The 24542-nt window shown below is 40.2% G+C and overlaps 1 protein-coding gene across 1 annotated transcript in view; it reads left to right on the top strand.

Annotated features, from left to right (window-relative positions):
- LOC306836506 (carboxyl-terminal PDZ ligand of neuronal nitric oxide synthase protein) overlaps positions 1–24224 on the top strand; it is a 47895-nt gene extending 23671 nt beyond the window's left edge. The window contains exons 3-11 of the mRNA XM_079363625.1: positions 2136–2228; positions 2333–2391; positions 3543–3651; positions 4764–4905; positions 5626–5786; positions 9369–9530; positions 10683–10878; positions 13301–13631; positions 22381–24224. Of these exons, the coding sequence (XP_079219751.1) occupies positions 2136–2228; positions 2333–2391; positions 3543–3651; positions 4764–4905; positions 5626–5786; positions 9369–9530; positions 10683–10878; positions 13301–13631; positions 22381–22936 (1809 nt within the window). The 3' untranslated portion in view covers positions 22937–24224. The remainder of the gene's footprint in view (positions 1–2135; positions 2229–2332; positions 2392–3542; positions 3652–4763; positions 4906–5625; positions 5787–9368; positions 9531–10682; positions 10879–13300; positions 13632–22380) is intronic.
- Positions 24225–24542: the final 318 nt, after the last annotated feature.

Genomic DNA, 24542 nt, shown 5'->3' with positions numbered 1-24542 from the left:
GCATTTCCCCATTCCTCTCTGTCTGTCTCCGTGGTGTGTTTCCTGCACTCGCTCTCTAAACCTATTCTCCATTTAATCAGCTCTCTCAGGACTCGGTTCCGTATAATTAGAGGCTGAATCTTTAATCACCATGGATCCGGGGCAAGGCAGAGCAGGACATTTCAAACAGACACAAGCAGACAATTAGCATGAGAGAAGGTATGGGAAACATGGAAGCCAGTGTGACAAAGTATTGCGTCATTGACGTCATGACATTACTGTCAGTCTTTGCAGACATTCACAGACGAGGACGACACATCCGAGCTGCAAAAGAGCCCAAATATTTTAGAAACGTGTTGAACAATGCTCGGCTGATTAATGGAAGACTGGTGATGAGGGTTTTGTTGCTGCAATAAAAGGTCACAGTTTGCAGGAGGTCCTTACATAAACAGCTGTCTCCTCAGCTCCTCTCCCTCTGTCTCCTCCTATCTGCTCACCTTCTTCTTTTTATATCTTTGTCTTCTTACTCTTGCCTTAGTTGCCTCCATACCAGAATTTATTTCATTATTTTCTTTTTTTTAAAACCACATGCTCCCTTGTCTTTCCTCTGTAAGTGCCCATGGCAGTTGACTTTTGCCATATCATGTTATTTTGGTGGAATGTTTTAAACAGCATCATGGATATTTATCGTTGTTAGAAATCCTGGTTTTAGATTGTCAGTCATCTGTCTCAAAAGTGCATTTAATGGACTGTTTTTAGGTCAGCAAATGAGAAGATGGATACCCATCTCTCTTCTCTATGTTAACTGTAAAGCTACAGTGAGGAGACTGTTAGCTTTGCATAAAGACTGCTTGGAGGAGGAAATAGTTAGCCTTGCTGTCAGAAATAATAACGGGTGATCTTAAAAAGGATCAAACGTCTAGACTTCTTCACCAAGGCAGCTTTTGCCCTCTGTTGCTAGTACTAATGCTAAGCTAACTGCCTCCTTCAATTTTTTAATCAACAGGTATATAAGAATGGTATTAATCCTCTCATCTTTTAGCAAGACAATCAATATGACCTTATTTGAATTTAAATATTCAGAAATTTCTCTATGCTAAGCTAAGCTAACTCAACATTTATCAGATTACTTATCTACATGTAAAATCTAATATTTCAGAAATGTCTGGCGTATTAAAACTGAATTGTTCAACAGTCAAGACAGACAGCTCTTTTTCTCTACAAATGACTTCCCATGTATCTGAGTTTGATTTGGGCACATTATAAATTCATCATTGTCTCAAAAGTCAAACACCAGCAGTTTGTAACACGATAGACAGCTGTGGCCGAACAGTCTCCTCGTACAGATCCTGACAGCTGGGAGCGAATAAGGGTTAAACCCTGTTTCATGTTTTAAAGTGACACTGATGTGAGTCGACAGGTCGGACTTGCTGAGGTCCTCAGCTGAGAACCGGACCAGCTGACAAGGTGGAAACATTTTAGTAACTGAGTGCAGACACAGCTGTTGTGTACTTCTCAAAAACACACTTTTGTCCTGGGCTTTTTGCATTCATGTTTTTGCTTTTTATTTAGCGGTAGTGATTTATATTTTGACCATTTTGGTTTTGAACTCAGAACATAATACGTATCCAGTGTTATTAGCGTTCAGCTGTATATGATCAAATAGGATTTGCATAATTAGCATGGAAGTTGGTTATCAGTAAATTGAAGGAAAAGTTTGGCAGCCTTTGTTGTTTACACATTTTTGTCATCCAACTTTGTCCTGTCTCCCTTCACTCTGATCACAGAGCTTTTTGAGTTCCTTTAGTTGGCTTGTAGACAGAAATTCAGTAGACTCTTATTGTGAGCTGCCAAGATATTAAAGATTCCAATAAATTAAGTATGCTGCAGATGATGTTTTAAGGCTGACGGATTGTTCCATTAAATACCCTTTTTTTTAAAAACAGAAAAAAAATGCAAAGCAGGACATACACTCTCTGCATTAAAGAGGCTGACTGGTGTGTAAATGTGGGTTCTATGTTCTATGCAAACAACTCTGCATATCTGAAACAAGCAACTCCACAGTTTAGTGTTACGTAGTTAATGATAGAAACAAAAGCTACTGTCAATATGACATTCTACAGTTCTGATGAAACCCTTGTTCTTTATTTCCCCAGTATGAATTCAAGGCCAAGAACATCAAGAAGAAGAAGGTCAGCATTGTGGTGTCTGTGGACGGGGTGAAGGTGCTGCTGAGGAAGAAACAGAAGGTAAAAAAAAAAAAGCACCTTCTTTTGCTTATTTATTGTTAGAAACTTTTGTGATGTATGGTGTCTTTTTCGTGCTCCATCTCAATAACTTGTCTTACACGCAGAGAAAAGAGTGGACATGGGACGAGAGCAAGATGCTGATCATGCAAGATCCCATATACAGGTCAGTCGTACCTCTCAAACCTATGAATCATGCATTTCTTAACACTATGGAGAAAAAAAAAAAGATTTCACTTTTTTTCCAATTGCTTTTGTACACCTACATGTAGGGTGAATGAACTGACATATCTTGGCCCCATTCTGTTCCTAAGCCTCTGTATGTTCATGTTGGCTTAAAGTGGACATTCTGTTTGTGTGTCAGTGGAAATTAGATCCTTTAACTCTTCCTCTGTGGAATAAAGCTTGCATTTTCTTTGGATGACATCCCATGTGCTTTAGCATTCAGGGCTAATGGGCATACGTGTAGGGTACTGTATGTGCCAAATGCATTTACAATCATAATTCAGTGCAATGAATAATCTATAGCTTGCACATGTAGTAGTTTGAGCATATGTAAGTGTACTTTTGAATATGTGATTTTTTTTTTCCAGGTGATGCATCCTACTCAAGTTTTTTTTTTTCAATCATCTAGACAGCAGCATTTTTAGTTAGTTTTTTTCTGTTGCCCTGGGATATTGTATTCTATACAGCCTCAGCGTTCCACCAACCTCCCTGTTTGCATAGTGCGTATCCTCAACGGGCCCGTGAAGCTGTCAGTTACTGTTTGACAGCTCCCAGCAATTAAAGCTTAAAGTGTCAAAATGGTGCAACCTGCCAAGTGAAGAGCAAGGCCGTAAAGCACTTTCACTAAGCAAGAAGGCATCCAATGAAGGGAACCATGGGTATTCAACTCAATTATACATGCTGTTGTGTGTGAGTTAGTGACTGTGGAAGCGTTTGTGCAGTTGAGATATACAGTACACTTTGAAGTAACTGATTCTAACTTGTGAATTGTCCTATTTATATTGCCTGGATCCCCACAGGGACGCTCTAGTGTGTAATAGTGGTGCTGGAAAAATGGTCGGAGTGCGTGTGTGTCAGGGCTGTTGTAAAGGACAAAACACATGAACAGAGAGAGAATACAGCAGAGCAGTGGCATTTATTTCTATCCATATTATTCTGTAAATATTTTATGTTTGAATCCTTTTTTCTGCTTTAGGTTGGCACTTTCAAGTCAAATGTCATTGTGGAGGAAGTGATGTTGAACAAAGTGTTGGATCTTTTTCCTTTTTTTTAAGACTTGTTTGACTTGTGTTTATATGTCGTGTTTTACAGGATTTTCTACGTGTCTCATGACTCCCAGGACCTAAAGATTTTTAGCTACATCGCAAGAGATGGGTCCAGTAATTCATTCAGATGTAATGTCTTCAAGTCAAAGAAGAAGGTATAAGCCTGTTTTTTTTTTTCTTTGTAGCTTTTTCTAATAGCTCCCCTGGCTCTGTCCAAAGCTGAAAACAAATCCTGATGCAGTACCAGGACCTAGTCGACTCTCTAATGAACACATCTTTCATCCTTCTTCCATCTTCATGCTAAGCTTATGTAGCTCCCTTCTGTAGCTTCATATTTAATGGGAGGACATCTCACTCCCAAGATGTTAAACTATTCCCTTAACATTTAACTGCGGATACAGAACTGCTAAATATTAAATGTCACGTTTCTGGGGAATAGGCTTCATGCTCAACTTGGCTGCTCTGCTTATGTTTCATCAGCCCTGAGAGTCCCTATTTAAAACAGAAAGAAAAGTGAAAATGAAACGATTATCATGCATACTGGGAGAAACCAATCAGAAGTGTGGAGGGGATATCAATTTGACCAGCTACAGCTGCATCAGTCGTGCTACATTACATCACGTAGATTAGGTTTCTCCCTCTAATCTCGGCGAATAGTAAACGATGACAAACATTGCAGGCTGAAGTCAAAGTCATGGGCTTCATTTTTCACTCCAGATGTTTTCCCTTTTTCTCTTTTTTTTTTTTCTCAGAAACTAATTTCATGTTTTTCGTTAGCTCATTCAAAAAGGTTCTGGTCTAAAACTCAATATCCACTTGCTTTAATATCCATCAGCTGAGCACTGCAGATCTACAGTATAGCCCTGCACTGAATGCAGACTAAATGCCCACATGGACAAAATGACATCACACATTGCAGAGAGCAATGCTTTAAGCTGTATGGCTGCAATTGTTGCAAGTTGCTGCTGTCTTGGCTCACACATCTGTTATTGTCAGTCAGCCGTAATGAGAAATGTTCCATAGAAGTGATATGATTAGTCTCTGAGCCGTGGGTATTCAACTGTGTGCCAACAAAAACTGAGGGCGTGCATGTTTTCAGTCTATCGACGGCAAGTGATCTCACTGATTTACTCTTCCTCAAGCAGACAGGGGAAAGTGAACAGTGAAATCACTCGCTGTGGCGTTTGCATATCATCGAATACTTCTCCTCTACACATTGACCTTTGATCTCACACTCGCGCTTCTCTGTGTGTCCCTCCCCTGTCAGACGCAGGCGATGCGCATTGTGCGGACAGTAGGTCAGGCCTTTGAAGTGTGCCATAAGCTCAGTCTGGAGCATGCTGAGCAGGATGCTGACGGCCAGGCGGACGGAGAAAGTGACAAGTCCACAGAGGAGTCCAGCAGTAATGGTGAGGCCTGGATGAAAGGCTCCTGTGCGTTTCATTTCAAACATTGAACTACAAGAAGATAAAAACCCACGTTTTAGTTATTATATGAATACTGTTAAAAAACAGGGGACTGAATTTTTATATCAAGTAACTTTGTTTGTTAAAGCTAAATCTCAACCTTGCATGTTGAGTGTGATTACACTCCTTTTTAAAGCCACGTTAAAACCATGACCTTTTTCGAGTCCTGCAAATCATGACACTGATCAACAGCAACAACTCAGATTTACACGACAACATGAATCTAATCTTGATCCACGCGTTTACTGAGGTGTCACTCAATGTCAAGACCACTGATGTATAAATGTGTGACGTTCAGGGAGTGTAAAACACTGTGTGTTTAAAGTAGAGAAAACCTTTTGGTTTTGGTGTTCTAAATGTAGACAGCCAATATTTGTTTGAGTTTTGTTTTTAATCCGATATTAAGCTTCAAATTTATGACAGACGCATTTTAAACTAACACTAAAACAAAAGTGTGTCATTACAAATGAAATGATAAGCCACAATATGAATCACACAATGTAATTTTGGTGTTTAAGATAACGTTAAACTCTAAAGTGCTCATAGAAGGTTTTTCTGAATCCAAACACAAACCGGGACAAAACTCAAACAAATGTGTAAACTATCTTTAACCCCAAAGGCCGTGACAGAGTTCTGCTTTTTGTCTCCTTGTGGTTCATAAAGGTCGTAAACTGACAGGAGCAGAACAGGGGGAGGAAGAGGAGCAGAGCAAAAACGAAGTGGCCGATCCCTCAGTTGGCAGCTCACTGTGTGAAAAAGCAGTCAGTGAAATCCTGCAGAGTCTGGCTGAACTGCACGTGGTCAAACCTGGACAGACCATCATAGTAAGACACACATACACACACACACACACACACACACACACACACACACACACACACATACATTGTAGTGCTGAGCTCAAGCAGGTGTTAGTAAGTATTCTGATTGTTCTTGATATACCGTACTTAATAAAATTCTGTCTCAGAGTTTAAAGCCAAATAGCCCTGTGTTTCTAAATGTTTTAATTCAAGTTATGGTAACTAATAATAATAATAAGCATTTCCTGAGAAAACAGCATCATTGATTCAGAGCTCTTTACTCTTTTACTCTGTGCTCAAATCACAACTTGGAACAGCACCCTGCTGCTTCCAGGCCTCAATCAAGGTGATCAGAGACACTTTACGTTGTCTTTGGGTGCTAAGTGCACATGACTTTTTTTTTCCAAAAATAGTAATGCAAAGGTACTTGGAATATTTTTCTCTTATACAAACAACTTTATTTAACATTTGATACATTGTTAATCATTTTGTTCCTTCTCTCAGAAAAACTGAGAAAAACAGAAAAGCTGAGAAAAACAGAGATAAGGATGAATCGTCTGCTAGCAACAGAGAAATTAATCAATATGTATATTAGCAAACATTGGGAATAGCATACCTAAATACTGGTTCATCTCTGATAAGCCAGTATAAGCCCAATGATACTGGTGTACATTACATCAATGGGGCTCTATGTGTGGATGCAGAAAAAAGAAAACACAAATTACATTTACTTGTTGATCTACTTTTCTATTTCTCACAATTAGAAAGATGTGTTTTTTTCTCACTACTTAGCATTCTCTTCTTGGCTGAATTCCTTTCAGGCTCTTTGAACTGATAAAACCCTACATCAACAAAACTGAAGTGAATAGTCACACAGTCACCACTCTCATCATGAACAGTCAATTCTCGTGACAGTTTCTGTTCGGTGACTGCTCCTCTTTTATTCATGACAGAAGCAGTAGGGGATGTGTTCGCAGCAGCATCCACATTCGAGTGATTGCAGGATGCTTTGCCCCAGAACTCTCTTGCCTTGAATCTGGAGCAGGACTTTGCCTCTGCTTTGATTCATTGCTTTAGCTTTAGTGGTGTTCTGATGCTATTATCCAGGCAATCTCCTGCCAAACGGCTCATTGAACTTAGAAAGCACAGTAAAGTGCTTTGTCATCTACTGCAGTACCTGACCAGATCATCAACTGCTGCAATCTTAAGCTGGCAGCAGATACTGTAGGTGTAAATTCACCTGAGACTCTCACACGATCTACAGAGACTACATTTCATTTTCTCTGCACTTAAGAAGTGTATCACAATTTAAAACGTGCATGAAGTTAGGCAACAGTGATTATCTTTCTGAATGTTTTGACAGTGACAGCATGAAAAGATGCACACGTGTTGGCTCTGGTTTGTCATGATATGTTCATTTGGATTCGTCACTAAATACAGTGTGGGAGAGTCAGTGTTTAGAAGGCTGCTAAAAGAGAGAGAGAGAGAGAGAGTGGGATTGGATTGAGGGAACTTGAATATTCCTGCTGGCTCTGAAAGGGGGCCACCTAATCCCAAAAACCCCCAGTCTGTTCTCTTTGATTTTCTGAAAAACGCCACCATAATCCCATTGAGGGGTTCATGAACATCTGCTCCATGGAGATAAGAGAAGAGACGAGGGAAGGAAAAAAGAGAAGAACAGAAAGAGATCACGTACAGAAAAAATAAAGAAGTTCTTATGTAGAAGTTTAAATGTTCTAATTTAGTCATTCATATTAGATGGCAAACTTACACCCAAACCATTTTTTTGTTTTGTTTTACTTTAACCTGTTTATATGTTTTTGTTTTTGTCTTCAAAATGTCAGAATATTGTGTTGTTGTTTTTTTGTTGTTTTTTTTAATGGTTGAGACACGTGTTTCCCAAATGTTATTTAAGAAGTAGACCCAAGGGTGCACTCATTGATGCGGGGGGGAGTTCTAATCCGACCTGTGGCCCCATTCCCTAAATGATCCCCCACCCTCTCCCCCCTGATTACTGAATCTTATCCATTGTCCTAACTATTAGGTAGGAACCAAGAAGTTTATCTGTTTATACAGTCTGACATTATCTAACAAAACTATTGGGCCAGCTGACAGTGATATACAAGGTAGGAATGTTGGTTCCGTACATGTATCCACTTCTAGCAGCAACGTGCTTACATCAAACCGCCTCTTGACCTTTACTGCGGCTTGGAGCAAATCTTATCGCTTACATACACAAAGAATGAACAGACAAAGACTCTCTGTTGTATGTGACAAAGTCAAAACTTCTGCAAGGAATAACTATTCAGGGAAAACTGAAGTTCATGCAAATCTTGTACTCTGTTACCATTAAAATCAGAAGTTTCAAGTTTTCTAAACGCTGCTACAAACTTAGCTACTCAACTTCTACAGGACTTTGTGGCTGCATCCTGATCCAGGCCACGGATGTCATCACATTTTGATTAAACTGACAGAGAAATATTTGCCTTTGCTTTTGACAGGAAATACAGAGACGCAGATGGTGCATTTCACTTATTCGAAAGCAACTATAAGCCAGTCTGAGATGTACTCTTTTCTGGACTTGGTTTGTTTACTCTCTCTTTTTCCCTCCCTCCATCAATATCAACCTTTGTTTTGTTTTTTTGCCTCTGATGTCCCAATGGAACACCAGGCTTAGACAGGAAACGGGGTGTTTTTCCTTCAGGACTTCTCCTGGGAGATAGTAACCTGCTCAACCGCAGTTACGTTGTGCTAGAGCAGGCGTTCAGGGCATAGAGTGAGGACAAAAAGTTCTCCCTTAAATATAGTTTTTTGATGTATATGTTATGAGGAAGAAATCATAGCTTTTGGTACTTAAAAAAAAAAAAAAGTATTTAGGGAAGCTAATAATCTGAAGGAGAAGCCCCTCAAAGATTCAGTGCTGTAATTTGCGGTGTGCAATGTCTCCTCCTAGTGGTGTGATGTGGACATTACAATAGTCTGTGTATTGTGCTGTACCAGAAGTTGTAAATCAGCACCACAGCTGGAGCAATTCTTTGTGATGTACATGTTTAAATTTGGTTTTGCTTATGCATGACTTGAAAGTACCATAGATTATGTCTGAAGCCAATCTAAAATCAAACACACTTTGAATCTGTCTTTGTGATTGCTGATATTCCTGAAGATAGAAACACATAATTGGAAGAGAAATGCTGCTTTAGATGGATGTTTGATCCAGAGATAAGGTCCTCTTAAAGTTAAAGGAGGATGAGCACTGGCAGAGATGAGATCTGATGAAAATAGTGAATATTTTGATGAGTCAAGGGCTCTTGTGAGGTGTTACTGTGGGATCCAGTTACTCCAGATCAGTAGGTCACAGTCCTGGTCTCAGGACTTCAGATGGCTGGGGGGTTTCAGTTCTGCTAGTTTGTTTAATGGTTTCATCTCTGGTGTCCAAGCTCTAGATATAGCGTCTTCTATGAAGTAAAAATCCAATCTTATCTATCGCACAAACTTTGAACTTTAAGGTTTTTATATCGATTTGAGGTTGCACTGCATTGTGTTAACTTCCATTTCGCTGTCATCCGTATCATATATTCTTTGCTCTGTGTGTTTGTCTATGGTCAGGACTTAGATCGACGGTCCCTCTTCACTGTGACATCCCAAGGTGTCACTCCCGGCAGCCCTTGCTCTCCATCTCTCACCCCTCTGGCATCGCAGCATTTCCTGCAGCTTCTTCAGCAGCAGTTACAGCAGCAACAGCAGCACACGCAGGTGGCTGTCGCACAGGTGAGAAACAGACACAGACTGTCATATTCAGCGTGAAGATTGTAGATATAACGACATTAAGAAGAAACTGTAAAGAATCATTTAACCTTCTGTCGTGGTACGCATTCAATACGAGCTCAGATTTGATCAATATCAGAAGTGTTTTTGATTAATTGCTCTGTGAAATCTTAAAAAAAAAAAAAAAAGGTTTGTTTAGCCAAATAGGAAATCTTTATCTTTACCATCAATAATCTCGGTAGAAACTGGTTGGAGCCAGGAAATTTTGTTGCACTTTATTTTTATTTTTTTATTGAAACCAAATCTTTATAATGATTCTGGTTCTGTCAGTCAGTTAATTGTTTCAACTAAAGTAATAGGAAATTGATGAGATTAATGTTATAGTCTCTGGTCTCTTTAATGTTCAATTTTTTTTGTCTTGAGATAACACCTGTTAAGAATTGATGCTATAAATAAAGATTGATTGATTTTATTTAATATCTATGGTGTCTGAAGAGAGGGAATTTAAATAATCCATATGTTAATCACGGTACATCAATAGCTCCTCAGCTGCTTTCAGTTAAAGCCAGCAGCTTGTACCAATTATTTTTCCAGTTTACTCTGACTGAGTTCAATTTCAGTAATTCTACCTGAATCTGACAGATTAATCCTGGCTCATGTTGTTGATTTACCTCATCCAATATGACATGAATTATTAACAATATAATTGGTTGCACAGTTTTACTTTGACCAATGATTTCCACTAGGGGGCAGCACCAACATAGAAATGGAAAGTGCAACAAAACAGAACACAAGCAGTTCAGATATAAAAATGAAGATTCGTACTAAAGCATTGCCAGGTTAATTAAGCATCTTTTTTTGACAACACCTCAGCATATTTACTTAATATTTATTTTCTTTTTTCTTGTGTTTAATTGTACCGCCAGGACAATTGGATGATCTACTTTAAAGGCCATAGCATTTATTATTGTTAGTCTTTGACAAGGGTTTATAGATTTGGACTAGGATGAAATAACTTGATGATTTAGATGAATAAATCAGACACAAGCATTAAAAAAATAGTCTGATAAACATTACCATAACTTCATCTTTTGGAAGAAAACTAAAAAATCTCCTCAGTCAAACAAACTCATCTAGCATTTGCGTCCACTCCAGGTGCAGCTCCTGAAGGATCAGATGGCAGCAGAGACAGCGGCTCGCATGGAGGCTCAGGCCCGCGTCCACCAGCTTCTGCTACAGAACAGGGATCTGCTGCAGCACCTGGCCCTGCTAGTGCAGCAGCTGAAAGAGCTGGAGGCCCACTCTCCTAAAAAGACACAGCCACAACAGGAACCTCTTGCTAACGGACACAGTAAGTGACTGCAGAGGTGATGAGTAGGAACAGTTTAATCCCCTAGATGGACTCATGTCAGGTCGAGTTTGTTCATGCTCTGCACTTCTTGTCATTGCTCACTCCCTTGTTTACGAGGGGAAGGTGTAGTCAGTCACGACACAAACTATGACCCTTCTCTGGCATCCTGCCTGCAAAGATTGTGAGCTGGGCTGATGGGGCAGAAGCACAGCTGCCAGCATTTGAACCCTGCTCTGCAGGTGAAGACTGGTGCTTTTCCCTGTACGCCACCTGGACGTCCTTTTAATTAAGCATTTTGCTTTTATCTCAGATAGAGAAGCAAAATGACGTTGGCCAGGTGCAAGTAGAACCAGTTTAAAGCTTTCTTTTATGTCTAAGATGTCATGTTCAAAGTATCAAAGGAGACCAGATCAGAAGAATATTCGCCCCCATAATGATTTAGAGCATTGTAGATGCAAAAGCTGAAAGGGACTTTTGATTTATCTAGTAATTTGTTCAGAGGATGTAAGTTTTCAAAGGCATCTTGGAATTTTTTTCAATTCAATAATAACCTTTCTAACATGACCAGAATTCCAGTTCTAATTGACAAGACACATTTATCAACTTTACTGCTTTGTTAAAATCCATTTGCATGCCAAATCCTCCAGAAAGGCTCCACAGGCATCCTCACAGTTCTGAGAGGCTGAGACAAGGCTGGCAATGATTCGTATTGAATCACATTTTTAATTAAAAAATGTTGTCATTGAACAGTTATGATGTACCCTCAGTAAGTTTTCCTTTTTAAATCTTTTACTGCAGGCACACAATTTCCTACATGCAGAGATATTTAGATATTTCATTGTGGACATTATTAGGTTCTGAAGTTCAATCCCATAAAAAAGATTTGCATCAAATTCTACATTTTAAGAAGATTATACATTTAGTTTTTGTTAACACACTCCAATAGGTGTTAATTTAGCCGTAGGGGTATTAATCGTTACCCTTTCCCAGATTGACCTGTGTTTCTAACAAATCCCCCGCACCCTCACCTCAGCCACATAACAGCCATCGCTTAATGTTATACAGTCCAGCAGGTCAACCCTACTTCACACTGGAACCTCAATAAGACACATTTATTTCAAATAATACTGTCCTGACAGTGTCAGTCAAATCTGAACATCCATATAAGTGTAAGTTATGAATGTGATTTTAAAAGTTTCCCAATAACTGCCACTGAGCTTGTTTGAAATGTATTTTCTGCTGCAGTTGTGTCGATTTCAGAACAGAATGGGATTATTGATCTCACTTTGAACGGATTGTTGCGATTTAACAAAAGCTTTATAATCAACTTAAGGGCCCCACATTGTGTTGAACATCACGCTAACTCTCGCTAACACAATGTGTAATAATAACGTTTTCCAAAACAAGAGCCTCTTATAAAGGGGTGCAGGGAGGACGTATTTTTGTAGGCCATCCCTGAAGTTAGCATCGCCTGGGCCCATTGATAAAAAGCCTCTTGGGGTTTTTTCCTGGGGTTTTATGATGATTGCAGAAAATAATCTATGTGGCAATAAAAGTTAATGACACTTCCAGGTGCACACAAATGAACACTACTTTTATCATTTCTGAAGACTTATGCTATAAAAAAACTATAAAGCTATAAAAAAACTACAACATGGTCAACTGACTTCAACGTCACCGCCACTAAGCTTCCACCAATAGATGAGGCTACGTGTGATGACGTTTATTTTTACCATCAAACTCTGCAGTCATAGATAGCCAGTTGTTAGCAACAACCTTTTGTAAAAAAGTGAAAACACTTTCAAATTCACAAGTGGGGCTCTTTCAGATATAATGTCCTTGAAAATGTCTAAGAAAAAAAAACGTTAGAATCTCTTAAGCATGTGTTTACCAAAGACCTTATTTCAGGTATCTAACCAAAAACTAATTCAAAAACTATATAGACTTCAAGACAATGAACCTGCGGTAAAATGCTAATTCATTACTGTAGCGCTTAATATACTTAACTGGTGTTTTATTTTTTTATTTTTTGGGGGGGAAAAAAACATTAAACACACTTTCTGTTGTTGGAAGGGGAATTTAATTGTAGTGGTTAAAGAGTCTGCCAAAAATCAATGAATAAACACACATTTGCTGAGCAGAGGCGTGTGTCAGTTTGTGTTTATTCTGTGGACCTACTGAATGTGTTTTCCCGTGTGTCTGAAAATAACACATCATGGTTCATGCTTGAATTAATCATGTTAGTTCCTCTGATAGGATATGCTAATCTTGCTAATCTCAGACATGGCTAGGCTAAGTGGAGCCACTGGAATCGTGCCAAATACCCTTTTCTGTAATGACAGTATGCACCTCTTAGGAAGAAGAAAAAAAAAAGACCAACAAGTTTATCGGTTCTTAATTTTGTGTATTTTTCTTCTTTCAGGTGATCAACAGTCATCCAGCAGCCCTGTCGCTACGTCAGCAAAGTCTCTGTCTCTGAATCTGAAGAATCACTACAGCCAGACTCTGGACCAGCTCATCACTTCCACTCCTGCATGGCCTCTCCAAACCTCACCCCTCTCCCCCTCCACAGTAGACAGTGCCGAGTCCTACTTGAACCTGCTTAACCTGGAGAACAGCACCAAACCGGAAGCCTCAGTCAACGGAGACCTGGACCCCTTCATCCGGGCTAATGTGACGGCAGACAACAAAGAGAGCTCGTGCAACGAGATTGTCCCCTTCACGCTGAGGAACTCTGCCAACATGGATGACAAGTAAGACGTCTCTTTGTGTTTATTACAAGATTAGAAATAATGATTATTAATACTGAAGAAGTTGGTTTATATTGAAGGAATAGTTCTAGCTTTAGTTCTTTGGCTGTTTTAGCCCTAGAACCAAATTCTTAGGAGGGGTGGGGGAACTCACCGAGCCAAATCCATTGTGATTTTCCATGCCATTATGTATCAGAGCTGTGAGGAGTTTGGAAGCTGCTTAAAGGATACTCGAGTGTTTTTTGCTCTTCAGGAAGTGTGCAGCGTATGCATGTGTGGAAATTCGCCCATATCTGGGACCACTAGCACTATTCAAAGTATGTTGAATCACACATAGCTGCTCCAGTAAGCAGTGTATCCACAGGCGTACACCATTATCTGTATTACTTTGATACCAAAGAACATGTAAAAAAACACGATGACGCTAAGGTAAGTTCCCAAGGATTTCTAAAGATGTCTTTCTACCAGAAGGAAAATATTTTCCAAAATGTTGAACTACCCCCGTAATGGTCTATTCCTAATGTTGTACCAGTCAATTTGTGTCTAAGGATACAAGGCCACTCCGTTACACACACACATAGTGACACACACAGACTGTAGCTTTTAGTGTTATTAGCGTAGACGAGCTCAGCTCAGCAGAAACAGCCTCCAGCTAATGAAAGTGTGACACACAGAGAGAGGGGGGAAAAAGAGGTTTGGGGTTAGACAAACAAAGAAAGGATCAGGATTTGAAGTATGGAGAGGGAATCACAGAAGCCTAAAAGAATGATTTTTTTTTCTTTTTTTTTCTTTTTTTAAAGACGGAAATACCAGCTGTAACTTAGTCTCAGAGTCTGTTTTATCAAACAACTTCTTTTTAAGAAGCTGCTAAAACACGTGTCGCGGGAGTAAAGAGAGTAAATGTCGTCATTTTTCTTTGGAATAATTTATAGCAAGTGCTTTTCAAGAATGTTTGAAGCTGTATTTATCCCTTCCTCACAGGGTTTATCTCATGAAGTGCTTTCCCAGACTTTGCTTTCTCCTTAATGTCTGAATGTTATACAGCTTAGAGATACACAAGCAGCTTATACCTTCAATACATGCATACATGTATATGAAGCCAAAGCATGTAATGACTTTTAAATGAGCTTTTTAATGAGCTTTTAATCTCCATCACAAAGACCAGCGACAGCAAATGGGTGAAAAACACTGACTACATGAGATCACGCAGGACAACAAACTCCTCCTCTCTCCGTCAAAGCCTCTCACTTCATTTGTCGCTCTTGTCTTTGCTGTTTTCTTTCTAAGAAAGATCAAAAATCCCGGCGGAGAGTGCTTCAGAGTTTGTTTCAAAACAGATGAGGAGGGAAAATAAGAAGTTAGAATGGACTCTGTGGTGCAGTGGCTTTATTTTGTACGTCTGCTTCTTTTTTTCTTTCTTTTTTACTTTACTATGTGTTTTTCTGCCGCTTAAAACGATACAGTCAGAATCACATCCTGTGGTTTCCTGCAGCACAGACTGCCAGCCAATCACAGCTCTTATCCCTCCACAACCTGAAACTCTACCCAGCTACATATGTCCAAATATGTTTCCCTTTTTTCCCCCCGCTTTTGCATGAGGGGAAGAAATGGAAACACAAAAGAGGGACTTTACCTTCTTGCTTGTTGCTGTTCATTTCCATTTGAACATCCAGATAATGTGCAAGTCTCTTGGATGAAGAGCTTTAAAGCCCCTTTTCTTAATCTTTATTGTCATTACAACAACAACTTTCATTTCCCCTCTTCGTCTCGAGCTTCTCTGTGCCACAACATTTTTCCATTTGCGCTCTCAAAGGCTTAAAAAGGCTTTCCTCCATGACATCATCTTTCCGTACGTACGTAGTTATCATCACATTTTAAAGCTGCTTTTATAAACAAATGTCATAAACATAATTAAAGTCAGAGTATTACTGTAATAACTGATTTTATGATTTTTAAATCGACGCTGACCTTTCAGTGTTTGTACTGACAGTGAAATGAAATGAAACTACATGAAATAATCTCAATAAAGCGTGGGAACGTCAGCTATATTGTCTTGTTTCGAAACTCCTCTGCATTACCTTTGCTGCAGAAGCACTTGTTGTTCTCTGTTCCCAATAGCAAAGCCTTTTATTGCTTCCATTTGCCTTTGTTTTCTGGATTTCCCCTGCGAATCGATGTTTACAGCCCGACTGGCCTCATTTTATGTCCAGCAAACGAGCAGACAGAGACTCCCCTGCCATCTTTTCCCACTGTCTCGCCTCCTCTTCCTTTTCTCCATCCAGCCTTAGCTGACCTCCTCCCAGGTCCACTTCTCCTCATGCAGAACAATATGATCATCATCTTTCACCCGTACTTATTTTATCCTTTAAATCACACATGGCTCATATGCATACCGTTTGTGCTGTAAAGCTGGCTCACCGACTCGAGCACTACAGCAGTGCATATGGTATGTTGGCATTGTACCATACCGATACAATATGTGGTTTAAAGTGTGACTCACACCGCCTAGTAATAACAAAAGAATTGAAAGTAGGATCACAACAGGATATTCTTGTCGACTTACTTTGTGGTCGATATATTTTGACCACTCTTTGAGTCATTAACCTCTTTGTGACGCACAAGAAAACAAGTCAACAGCTGCTCTGTGAGCCTGTAAGATGTCAAAACAGTGCTTTCATCAAAAGGCACATGTGAACGATAACATCTCTTTCAACCTTTGCTATGAAGTATTAACATAAAGTTCATCTGATGGTGATGGGAAGAATATCAATGATGTGGGTATTTTATGTAGACTGTGTATAAAAGTGGACGTAGCTAGAGTGACATCACCCACTGGTTTGTGGACTACCGTCTTGAAAGCCTTGAGCAATTTTAGCCATCTTTGGTTTTTTTTGTTTTGTTTGTTTTTCTTATGTTTTTGGAGTTTTTTGTAGACAAGAGGGTGGGCACGCTTTAGTACAGTCTAGCAAAACTGCACGTTGAAAAACTACAACAAACTCTGTATGTGTGAATGCAAACGGCTGAATCTATCGCTCTGATTTCACACAGAGTTTCTCCTGCCAGACACCTCATACAGTATTTGTTCCACAGCAGGTCCGAGTGAACTGGTGTGAGAACACGGCAGGATTTTATCAGGACAATTTTAACTTTGAGCCAAATGGAGGGGAGTGGTGACGTTACTGTTACTGGAGTCAGTGTATTTACTGTCTGTACACGACAGCTTCAGTCTCTGTACGTCTGTATTACGTTTTCTATATGTTGTTCTCCGCTCTATTGTTGATAGTAGGATTCCATTGAACGACACGCAGCATTGATCTAAAGGCAAATATTCTCAATGTGGCATTGTTTAACCGACTCTTTTGCTCCGTCTGCTCCTTCTGCACTGTTTTTTTTACGTCACGTCTTACCTCAGGAAACCCCCCTCCCATCTGACAGGGATATTCTCCCGCTGTGAGGAGCATATGTGAAGTACTGGGTCAGGAGAATATCCGGAGAGGTTCTCCTGAAATAATCTCGACATTTTCAGGATGGCATATGAAATGTGACATGTGAATATGAAAACAACTTAAGATAATAAAACGTGGTGGTAGTAGTGTTATTTTCCCAATATCAGGGGTAATATAAGTTTTAAGAACCAGAGGGGATTAAATTCAATAGTTTATAAATATCTTTCAAAAGACACAAATCTGGAACCACTTGTTGGCAGTAAAAGATTTAGATTTATTAAGAGGAACCCTGCTATAAACTGCAGCATGCCCACACAGAGCAGATCTCAACAAATATGGTGGCCATAAACATCAAACTCCATATTATTCACCGGTGACTCATGTTTTCCTTTGGCGAAACATGGACTGCTCTCTCTTTCTCTCTCTCTCTCTCTTTCTTTCTCACACAGTCGCTCGCTTTCTGAACTGAATGTTGCATAATCACATTTTCTAACCTATCAGGTAATCTTTCCTTCCCCTCTATCCTTCTTTTTGTTTCCCTCCTCATCATTAACATCCTCATCTGTGTGTCAGAGCTCAACTGGCAGCCTCATTAGCCACTAATTTAATAGCAGAGATGTGATTGGAGCATAATGGATGATTGATTCCAGACGTTATGGTGAAGCTGGTTTTTACATGTTGGGGTTTTTTTAAGAGCTTTTTGACGAGATTAGTTCATGTATTTACTTCATATTTGCTTGTTTTTTGAGTTTGTCACTGTCGTGCAGACTCCCCACATTAAACCACCTACATGCTTAAACAACCCACGTAGACTTCTCGCACACTTTGATGGGTGTTGTTGTGGCTTAATTTATCATTCCTCTCTAAAAAGCTCAGTGTGCGATTTCCCAGTTTCAACATTCAACTTTTTCCTTTTCAGTTGCTTTATTGTGTTTGTCCGCCTGATAAAGGTTGAAGTATTGAGGATTTAACCAGAAGCTGTTCTTTTCAGAGACTTGGCTGAATAGGGTGACAGAAATATTTGACTGACTTCTTTTATTCGTGTCTCCGTGTCGATCTGCAACGCTCCTACTGGTCACTTCTTAAATATTTTTTTCTGTTCATATTATTGAATAGGAATGTAGCATGCTGTTTATGATTCATACACTTCATATTGCAGACACTGTGGGGGATAGTTTAACTTCTAAAAACACTGCTTTAGTCTCTCTATTGATTCTCAGGCAGCTTAAAATTAACCCACTGAAAGAAAGTCTCCACAGTGAATAGTATCTCTAAACCTTAGAGTACTTTCCCTTTGGCTCTGTTTTTTCCATCCCTGAAATTCGAGCTAAATACATTTTACATGTGCATACGGTACATTTCAGTGAAACAGTTCATGAAGTGGTAATGCTTGATAATTTATCACAGTGAACAATGTTGATGTAAGAACCATTATGATTATAGGTTGTTAATTTAGCAGAAGCTCAGAGCTTTTTCAGTCCCGTCAGTGTTGCTCGGGTGGATTGGTGAGTAGATGTATTATGTGGAGAGAGAAAAAAAACACGTGTTAATTTCCTCAGTAGATGTCTGATGACTTGCAGTCGGAGGAAGTAGATGGCTTTGATAGACCTTAAACCCCTTCCAGTTGAATTGGTTTCCCTTCTGGTTCTTTTACAAACGGCGCAGAAGGGCAAATCTTTCCGCGTAGAACGAATATTAGCTCACTTTACTATGACTCCCAAGGTGATTTTTCAACGAAAACATCACCAAATACACTTCAGTTTTATTGGCCTCTATCAATAAAATACCAGATGAAAAACTCACTGTTGGGGGAAAAACAATGTCACAACAACACCGGGTACTCTATCATGGTTTGAGCTCACGAATGTGAAGTCGAAACATTTATCTAAGCTACTACTTGGATTTAATTCTGGCTTACTGAAGGCTCATGGGAGTTGTAGTTTTCATTGCCATGTAGTAAAATGTGTAAAGAAAAAAAAACTGCTCACACTGACTGAAACTAAATGAAAAAAAATGTTTTAGCTTTGTGCTATTTTGAACTTTTGGATACGTCTACAAGGTATGCAAAGGCTTGACACTTCAGGTTGTGGCTTGTAGGGGTGGGACAAAATGTTGATGTCGTCATCCTGACTAGTGTGATACAATTATCCTTCGACTTTTAAAGGCTTAGACTTTCAAAATGACGAAAAAAAAACTTTACTAGTCCCTCACGTAGCTCCCTGATCCTCTAACCTTTGGCTCTCTTTGGTGCAGGTGCGAGGACCCTCTCCTGCTCTTCCTCTTCCTCCTCTAACCTTCCCTCATGTCCCTGTCAGTCTGCTCAAGCAATCAAACTAACCCCCCCCCCCCCCCCCCCCCCCCCCCCCCACACACACACACACACACACACACACACACACAGAAAAATCATCCATAGTCGCATCCCATCCCAACTCTTCGTCCCTCTCCTCCTCGTATGCTGCACCAGCCTGCCTCTTCTCCTTCTCCTCTTCCTCCTCTTCTTCTCCTCCTCCTCTCTGCCCCTTCTCCTCCCTCTATGTGAGTATAACTCATGACTACCAGCATGTGGAACCTGTGTTTTGTGGCACAAGCATGGGGCCGGGGCATGTGGTGGATGAACAGTCGGTGTGGGTGTTTGTCGGGCTTGTGTGTGGGTCTCAACAGTGCTAACGACCGCATAATAACCTCCATTTCCATGCGGATGATTCTGCAAAACTCATAACCACATTAGCATCGAGGCAATCAGCAAGTCACTCACTTCTTATGCATGGTAGCTCAGTCTATGTTTGTACCACACTTTGCTTGTGGTGCGCACTTGTTTTGTCCCACTTAAAATAGAAAACTTGTGCCTATCAAGATGTGGTTATTTTAGTGGAACCTGAACAGTGAAGTTGTCAGAGCAGAGGCAGGAGTACCCCATGATGTACCCGGTTCACACTCACTCAGTCATTTCACAGTTTGTCTTATACTTAACTGTGTGTATGTTTTACCTCACTGAGTCTACACATAGAACATTCTCCCAAATAGAGTTTGTGTTCATCCAAGAATCGTAGAAAAGAGGTGTCACCGAAGTGTCGCCTCGAGGAGAGCAGTATAAGGAAATCGACAATTCTGTTTCCTGTGCAATTAACAAAAACAGTGTTCACATTCAATAAGACAAAAATGTATTGAAAATGAAACCAGATATTATAGAAGACATTAATAGGATAGAATCATGTAAAAAGACGATATGAGCTTTGTGGACGTTTACACTTCATTTATAGCTTCCTAATAAATTATTATTCTTATTAATGTCATTTTCCCCTCAATGTCATTTTCTTGCTCCACTGTACCGCTCTTCTGTTGAACCCTTTGTAAATATATTTATCAGTTGTATATGGTTCCATCAAATCCCTTGTATGTGCAAATGTATTTAATAAACTGAAGCTAGTGTCTGTTTTTAAATCATAACAGAAGAAAGCATTTAGTAATGCCTCATTAGCAGGAAAATGAAGCACACACGAGCTGTCGTAAGAGCAGTCTGACTTCAACGAGCTCCTAATGATTCCCTTTAGTGTGACTACTGTTGTACAGCATCGTGGATTAATGAGCTCTGGGAGATTTGAGTGTCGTGGTATATATTGAAGATGAATGAAGCAAGATGAATGGAGAGACAAAGAGGGTGTAAAAAAAAAAAAAAGAAAGTCACGCGGTGGAAGAACTGAAAGAATATGGCAGTGCAGAAGGAGATCAGTCAGCGAGGTGGAGAGGAGTGTTAGTGTGACAGAAAACTGGAGTGCTGACTCAAAGTTATGGTAACGAGGCAGCCTGCTCCTTGATCCAGCCCCAAATTCAGCTCCGCAGCTCAACAGAGCATGTAATACCACAGAAGAAGATGAAGCAACGGTAGCTGAAGCAAACTCTTTTACACTATGGAAAGAAGAGAACGCAAGTATCCAACTGTTAGCAGCACTATATGTGGACTACTTTATCACTCATTGTCACATTTATGTCATTTCTTGAAATTTAACGAAAACTTGTTTCCTGAAAACAAATGTTTTGTTTGCATAGTTGGGAAGCAGAGACATGATCAAAATCATTATACCTAGATTTACAGCAAAGTCAGTGAAGATGAATGATAGTATTGGTGATAGAACAACGCTTTTCCTACATTTATCCAACACACACTGGAACGTTAGTGGACAAAACCCCTTCGCCGATAAGTTCCTTTATTTTTATGCAGAATCTCTAAATGGACATTATTCCTCTGGGAACCAAACCAGAATTCATGTCACTCCATCCAATTGGTTTTTCAAAATATTTTACGAAAAATGATTACCATTGGCTGCATGTGGTCACTTAAGAAAAGTGGATCTTCAGAGTCCGTCAAGACAGTCGGCGTCTTCCAGTGAGAACCGTGAATCTAAAGACGACATTTCAGAGCTAAACATTTAGATTGATTTTCGTCCACTCTATAGTGGTTCACCCACTAGGAAACCCTATTTGCCATTCATAGAGACATTGCTGTTACCATGGTTCCCCCTTGGTGTCAGAGTTCAACTTGGCTTTAACCCTACAGTGCTGCTTAGGCCATTAGTTATCAGGGAAAACAGTGGATAATCATCTCAGGAGACAGATTCCCTGCACCATTACCACAAAGCTGTCATTACTGTATCAGCCATCCTACACGAACAGAGACAGTAAATACATCAACAAGTCACGTAAGTTCATTACAGAGACCAGGACTCAACCACAGATCGGATCGCATGGGGGAACGAAGTTAGCCAGCCACCAGTACAATACAGTTGGGAGGAGTCAGGGAGGAAGTGAGGCTTGTTAGCAGCTATGTGTCAGGGCTAATTTTCCAGGAGGATGGCTACGATGGTGTGTGCTGTTGTTGTGCGCACTGGTGCTTGTTGAGGCCTTTCTATGGTACAATCAAGGAGGCTGCGATGGAGCTATTTCTGGTGTTGGAAGGGGGGGGGGAGTCTGCAGCTCCTCGCTTCCTTTCTACCCACTCTTTTTTTTATCTTTTGGTTCTCTTTCTTTCCCTGTCCTTCTATTTTCACAACAGGGGAGCTGTGGGATGTAGATAAGTCCCTAGAGAGCTAAAACAACAGGGAGCCAGAGAGAAAAGAGAGATACTACCTTGTGTAGTAACAGCTAAAGTCACAGTATGCTGAGCTAATGGGGTATAATGTGACTGATGGAGAAGAAAACAAGCTTGAGGCACAACATAAATGTTGAATTTAAATGAGAAAATTCAAATTCAATTTAACTGAAGACTTTGGAAGACTTCTCTTAACAGTGTGTTCTCTCCTTGGCAGGTGTAAACAGATGATTCCCAAACTCGACCCACCTCCGCCCTCCTTGAACCGTAAACGTGCCAGCAGGACGTTGTCTCCGGGCTTAGAGGTCTCGACTGCATCGACACCGGGAGATGTCAGCGCCAACGACGCCGCACCCAGCCGCAGCAGCAGCCTGTCCTTCCCTGACATCACCCCCAGCTCCTTGTCCTCTTCCGACTTCCACTCCCTCAGCAATGGAGAGAGCAGCTCCTGCTCAGCCAGCGAGGACTCGGGCGTTCGCTCCGAGACCAAGTCGCTGCTGTCGCAGCTGAGAGATGACGACGACCCATTCGGCGAGCGTGGGACATTTTTGACAGCGTCTAGTGGTTGCGACAGTCCACTGGAGGACAGGTGTGAAGCAGCTTTCCCCTCCTCTGACCCACCAACCCAATTCTCAAATGTAAACACCTGCAGTCACTCACCCTCCTCCTCCTCCTCCTCCCCCATGAATGACACCTGCCTTCACATCAGTTTTTCAGAGGATGAGCTGCTGGACAACAACCAAGAAGACGCTATAATCCCACAGAGGAGTTAGAAGGAGACCAACTGTCCCTCCAATTTTTAATGCAACACTCCCTGTCAGACCCGCCTATGTTTGCACTGGGAACTTTAATTATTCCGTCCACTTGTGATACACTACAAACAGTAGCATATACCAGCTACTGAAATTAATCCACCATGTAAATGATTAGCCAATGGAAAAATTTAGTATTTTTGTAATGAATTTAATGATCAGATTTTACTTTTTAGTGACTAGAATGTCGAGCAGAATACATGTAGCAATTCTTGCACTGTTAAGGTCACATCATTTAGCGTAGAATTGAAAGGCGATGAGGGAACACGTTTTATTTTTGCTAGTAGCCTACGTAAAAATGTGATTTCGTATAATCCTTCTCTGTGGTGCAAAGACCAGGAGATGCACCATAATAATGCAGATGTTAGTGATGTTGAGAAGAGCCTCGTAGTCTGTGGAGCACCTCTGTGGGTGATGGTTGAAAAGAACAAGAAAGTCAGCTAAAGGATAAAGGGATGATAGATAGCTTGTGGCGTGTACACATCCATTTGTGTAGTATATTTCTGTTATCAAGGTCGAGAGGGTTTTAGCACGTTTTTTCAATTTTTTTTGCTGCTTCTGCTTTGGGTTTTTCAGCGCTGGAAAATGAGTGGATGACAGAATGGATTTTTTTGTATTCTTTAGCATTGAGTCTGTTGATGGCTTCCTCAATGAATTACAAATATTTAAATTTTTGACAAATAGGGAAAAAGAAAGCCATTGAAAAAATGACACAAAGAGCTAATGGCCCTTTTGAGCTGTCTGAGTGGGAAGTCTGTTATTAAATCAATGGGGAAGATAAGTGGGGGGATCACAGAGGACCTAAGAGAAAGACATTGTGGTAGAACCCACAAATATCTACTCTGGTTTTGTTTGTTTTTTTGGTAAGGTTAAAAAGAGATGAAGTATGGACATACTGTGTAGCTTTCAGATGCTTAAACATGTACAGGTTTACATGTTTAGATTTTTTGACATGCATGTGATAAGATTGTACTGAGACATGTTTTTTTATATAAATATATATTAAGCGTAACAGTGTAACTTATGACAGGTAGAATTGACTGTAGATGGCCGTGAGAGGAAAAGCAGCAGAGGTGTGTCGAAGGAGGGGGGGGTTAGAGGTGCAGGTGCGGGTGTGAAATGCCTGCAGGTATAACACTTTACAACCCACCGAAAAAGAGGCTTTTCTCAACATCTTGTGAGTCGGGGAGCTAAATAAGCAATAACACGTGGAAGAGAACAAATAAAGAGGAGTAGTTGAAGAATTGAAGTGTGTTGTCTTTCCTTTGTTAACTTATAATATAACCTTTATGTATGTTATCTTTCACACAAAAAATGCATTTGTAGAAATTTTGAAAAAAGACTTTTTTTTATCCACTTCACTGATGACGGCTAGCAGGACTGTGAATACTTAAAGTGATGTTCATGAATGCTGGAAGAACAGACTGGAGTCTAAAAGCCTTTATGGCATTAAAACAGCTGAGCTTAGTTAGATTCAAGATTAGTGTTAAAGCGCAAAGACAAACATATCTCTGGTTAGAATTTTAACAAGCCCTGCCCTTTTATTGAAGAATAATTATTCACTCCT

Source organism: Symphodus melops (assembly GCF_947650265.1).
Source record: "Symphodus melops genome assembly, chromosome: 16".
Lineage (NCBI taxonomy): Eukaryota > Metazoa > Chordata > Actinopteri > Labriformes > Labridae > Symphodus > Symphodus melops.
Note: the sequence above shows the minus strand (reverse complement) of the source record. Positions and strands in the feature narration are given on the sequence as shown.